Consider the following 5235-nt stretch of genomic DNA (forward strand, 5'->3'; position numbering starts at 1 on the left):
TTTGATAGGCATATATAAGTCTGACGCTTATTTTGGTTGTTTATAATGATGTATCTGTTGGATGCAGGGTTTGGTGCGCTCCTACTGCAAATGATGGTGTAACTAATGATGTACTTTCTGGTAATTCTCTCTCTCAAACTATACGTGTGTGTGTATATATATCATCAGAGAGGATGTAGAGCGGACGTTCGCACTCGGCTTAAAGTGCGGACGTCCGTCCGTTCTCCACCCTTCGGCGCCGGCGACGGCGCGCCTCCACCCCAGAAGACTCCAGCAGCATCCCTAACCACTTTCCCTCCTCGCCGGAAAACTGGAAAAGAATTGAAGCTGTTAAAGTTAAACATTTATACGACAAACCGAATCAAAGCATTGAAGATTCTAATGTCTGATTATGTTGAGCTTTTCCACGCTCTTGATAAAGAGGAAGAAAAGATGGAGTTCATTACTCAGCTTATTTCTTAGTTCATCACCCAATTTTTTGTCTTACTATTGGTTTTTTTCTTGAACTCTGCTGATCAGTACATCTGTAGTTTGCTTTGGTCTACTTTGATTTACTAGAGTAAATTTTGTACTTGATTTATGAGTGATTTCAATTTTATTTTATTTTTATTATCAGTTGTTTGTGCTTGGCAAGAGAAATGGGAAAAAAATTAAGATTACGGACATGAGAGAAAAAGGAGAAAAAAAAAATGATAATAAAGAAGAAAATTGTTGAGATTCTCTGTTTTTGGCTTATCTTAACCAGCTAATTATACACTTTACCAAACGCTGTATTTGATAAGAGGCCGGATATCCACATATCCAATCTTGTCAGGTTTGAACAAGATTTCATTATATATCCTATCTAGTCCAAGTCACCAAACGCCTCCTTCATGTATAATACCCTCCTCTACTCCTCCCTATGTATATATTGGCATCTTCTTCGATCTCTTTTCCAGTTTTCCTCGACTCCTCCTACTTACAAAAACCATCATTCCTATGAATATCAATCCTTCAAATTGTTGAGCTTCAGCGACTTGTTTTAGTGATCTACAAATTTCTTCAAAATCCAAGACTGAGTGTGTTGGGGCTAAGAGCTGTTAAGATATAATGGTCTTCTGATTATTTAGTCTTAAGCTTGTCTTAGCTGCTAATTAATCTTTCTGTTAAGCTCATAATGAGCGGTAGATAAGAACCACGTGTTGTGCATGTCAATCATGAGAATTGAGATATTTTTCTCTGTTTGATCCTTTGTTTGATTAATCAGAATTGAGATATTTTTCTCTGTTTTTTACTTTCTTCTTCTCTAAGATTTTAAGCGCTAGAGCTAAAACATACTGAAAATATGAGCATTACTGGACTCCCAGCAGTATTCATTGTTTCAAGTTTTGTGTTTCTGTTCCTTCTGATCATCAAGATCTTTCACTCACAATGGTTGACTCCAACTCGCCTACAAAAACGGATGGGTCTCCAGGGAATCAAAGGCCCTTCTTACAGACTTGTCCATGGAAACGCTAAAGAAATCTTGAACATGAAGAAGGAAGCAATGAGCAGATCCAAAGGTTTATCACATGACATATTTCCTGTACTTCAACCTCAGTATCACTCTTGGCTCAAGAAATATGGTAAGAAATTGTTAACTAGACTGGTCTCGTCAAAATGTCAAATATGGCTTTCAAATCTTTAGTGCATAACTGCATATCAATCTCCAATTAACTTGAATGCTGGTTTTTTTTTTTTTTTTTTTTTACTTGTGACAGGGAAGATTTTTCTTCAGTGGTTAGGTACTGAAGCTCAATTGGTAGTTATGGAACCTGAGTTATGCAAAGAGATACTGATTAACAAAGATGAAGTTTATCTGCAATTAAAAATGAATGGATTTGGGAAGAAGCTACTTGGAAATGGCATCGGGAATTCTGAAGGCGAACGGTGGCTAAAACTTCGAAAGCTGGCCAACCATGCCTTACATGGAGAGACTTTAAAAGTAAGCTTTAGTACATATGGCATACATGGAACTCAACTTTCACTTACTTTGTCTTTGTTATTAGTAGTTACCGCATCAGAAGTTGTTGAAGTCGTAGCATGAATTGTCAAGTGACAAAATGAACTTGGGTCTTTACCCAGAAGGACAAAATTAAGTGGATATAATAGCTCCACCCTATTTTCCTGTTTCTATTCCCTATTACTACAACGTCCATGGCCATGTTCATAAAACGACTTGAAAGAAAGTTAATTTCCGCAGTGGGGCTTTTTTTCCTTGTTTTTATTTTTTATTTTTTTTTATACCAGAATATGGTTCCAGAAATCATAGCTAGTGCTGAGAAGATGCTGCAGAGGTGGCAAAATAGCGAGGGCAAAGAGATCGAGCTGTATCAAGAATTTAGGTTGTTTACTGCAGAAGTGATTTCCAGGACAGCATTTGGCAGCAGCTACTTAGAAGGGAAGAACATTTTTGACAGGTTGACGAAGATTTCGTTGTTATTATTCAAAAATTCTTACAAGATCAGGCTTCCTGTTATCCGGTAACTTTCTTTTACTGCACAATGTTCATTGCATTTGAAGAAATGATCCCAAAGACTTGTCTTTCCAGTAGTTTCTGTTTGTATCTTTATTTGATCAACATATGTATGATATATATGTAACTACTCTTATATATGTGATATTGCGTTTGACATTGTTACCTTGCATGTCCCATCTACTACGTACATAGCAGAGAACAATTCACTGCAACATACATTGTAGGAGGATTGTGTATGTTCCCATTTGTCATGTTTATTTCATTCATGTTTTCATTCCATATTGCAGAGAGCTTTTCAAAACTAGTGATGAAGTTGAAGCAGAGAAGCTTGAGAAGGAAATACGTGAAACGATACTAGAGATTGTGAAGAAAAGAGAAAACAAGGCAGTGGCACAGCAGGATGAACACAACTTTGGGGGGGATTTTCTTGGATTACTTTTGAAGGCTCATCATCATGTTGACAGTAATGACAGATACAGGATAACAATAGATGATATAATTGATCAGTGCAAGGCATTGTACTTTGCTGGACAGGAAACCACTAATGGTTCGCTGGCTTGGACCGTCTTTCTTCTGGCACTTCATCAAGATTGGCAAGAGGAAGCAAGAAAAGAAGTCCTACAATTATTCGGAAAACAGAATCCAAATATCGACGGCATTTCCAGACTAAAAACTGTAAGAATGTCATCAACAGTTATACTGCTGATTGTGTAAGCGGTAGAAACTGTCATCAGTTAAGTATGAAATTATGATTTGTGTTTAGTCTCATTTTGTGTCTGTCTTTTTGATGCAGATGAATATGATCATCAATGAGTCTCTAAGGTTGTATCCTCCTGTTATTCAACTTGTAAAAAGAACTGAAAGGGAAGTTAGGCTGGGGAAGTTCATTGTTCCTGCTAACATTGATTTGGTCATTCCAATTGTAGCACTTCACCATGACCCTGAAATATGGGGACAAGACGCCAAACTTTTCAGGCCGGAGAGATTCTCAGAAGGGATTGCTAAAGCTACTAAGAAAAACATGGCTGCATTCATACCATTTGGAATGGGACCAAGAATTTGTGTGGGATTCAACTTTGCCACCATTGAAACTAAGATAGCTCTGTCAATGATTCTGCAACGCTACGCCTTCACTCTTTCCACGGGTTATGTTCACTCTCCTCTTCAGGTTCTTACACTTCGCCCGCATAATGGAGTTCAAGTAATTCTACACTCCTTGTGAAATTGCTCTCTTGTAATGAATAATGGTTCAATATTATATAAATAGGAAGCCTAGAATAAGGTTTGTGAACCTCACCTGAGGTACTTGAGTGAGGAGGTCCAAAACTTCTATCTAGTTTGCCTGTAATGAAAAACCTCACACTTTTTTTTGCACATTTTTTTGTTGTTGTTAACTTGGTGCAGAAAATGTGTACCAAATTCTTGGTCCTTAGGGAATCAAGTAACAGTAAGAAGAATAGGATATTACACAAAAATGAAATGCCTAAAATAGAATGACACCCTTGTGCAGACTATATGAACTAGGTGATGCCCGCGAGTTGCCGCGGTTTGCAATGCCGGATATTAACTACCGCAACTGCTTCTGTTTTGTTATGCCGATAGAATGCAGCAATATCACATAGGTGATGGACAAACTGCACTGACTTGGACAGTGATAAAAACCTGAAAATATTGCGAGTACATGGTGAGTACATTGACTACCATGTCCATCTCAATATTGTGATTTTCTAGCATTGTAAGTGGAAATAACAGTTTGCAATTGTAAGATATATAAATTGGTACGGAAGGACATTTTTTAGCAAGACACGAACCAATTTTTCATATGTACATGGGACATCATAGTAGGTGCCATTAACATTAAGCTTGTGTGTGCAATTCAAACGCGCGGGCATCACCTTCACCGAACAAAATCATTCAAAACCATCATATCACATAGTCAACAGTCATTTCCTTGTCAAACGTGTACCAATGTTGCTCCAATGAAATTCACCGTCACATCACTAACGCCCTTTGCATTTATTGTAATGCCTGACTGCATCTTTGTTAAAGACATTCCATGTTTCTGGATGTTCTCATTTGAAGCAGTACAAAAATATATCACTTGGCCATATTTCAATACAACTACGATGCACAACACAGAATTGAACAACCATACAAAATGAAGACATAATCAAAATTCTTGTACTCAGTTGTAAATGCTGAACATCCTCTGCTTTTCACAAACATTTGATCCTGCAAATGCTGAAGAACCTTTGCTTTTTGCAAACATTCGACCTTGGCTGCTTGCAAGTTCATGCACAATAATATTGTCAAGGATATCCATATTGAATCTAATTATCTAGTCTAGAACCCTACTAAAAAACCCAAATTGATACACCATACAACTGCATGAAATGACTTTGACAATAGATAAGATGACGACAGTTATGTTTTTTAGATTATCTCAATATGTTCCAAATGCAATCTTTCAAAAAAGAACAGTATAATCTTCCTATCATGAATACTGAACTTAATCTTTCTACTATGGATACTTAACTCCGAACTGATGCAGTCAATTTCGAGGTCTATAACGTAACTATGTGTCTTCTCCTAATTCATATGCACCTACCCAGTACCAAAAATAAAAACAATTGCCAAAATTTCCAAACATGAAAAACGAAATCAAGCGAAATTTGAAATGATTCATAGTTTCAAAACAGTACCTCAAAATACAGATGACTCACTATCGATCAAAGCGA

The 5235-nt window shown here is 37.1% G+C and overlaps 1 protein-coding gene across 1 annotated transcript; it reads left to right on the top strand.

Moving 5' to 3' along the window:
* Positions 1-1441: 1441 nt before the first annotated feature.
* LOC101314551 (cytochrome P450 734A1-like) lies at positions 1442-3775 on the top strand. The gene is made up of 5 exons (XM_004295607.1): positions 1442-1604; positions 1740-1963; positions 2269-2501; positions 2785-3172; positions 3291-3775. The coding sequence occupies exons 1-5, from the start codon at positions 1442-1444 to the stop codon at positions 3717-3719; spliced, it is 1437 nt and encodes a 478-aa protein (XP_004295655.1). The 3' UTR covers positions 3720-3775.
* Positions 3776-5235: the final 1460 nt, after the last annotated feature.

This window comes from Fragaria vesca, linkage group LG3 (assembly GCF_000184155.1).
Source record: "Fragaria vesca subsp. vesca linkage group LG3, FraVesHawaii_1.0, whole genome shotgun sequence".
In the NCBI taxonomy this organism is placed as follows: domain Eukaryota; kingdom Viridiplantae; phylum Streptophyta; class Magnoliopsida; order Rosales; family Rosaceae; genus Fragaria; species Fragaria vesca.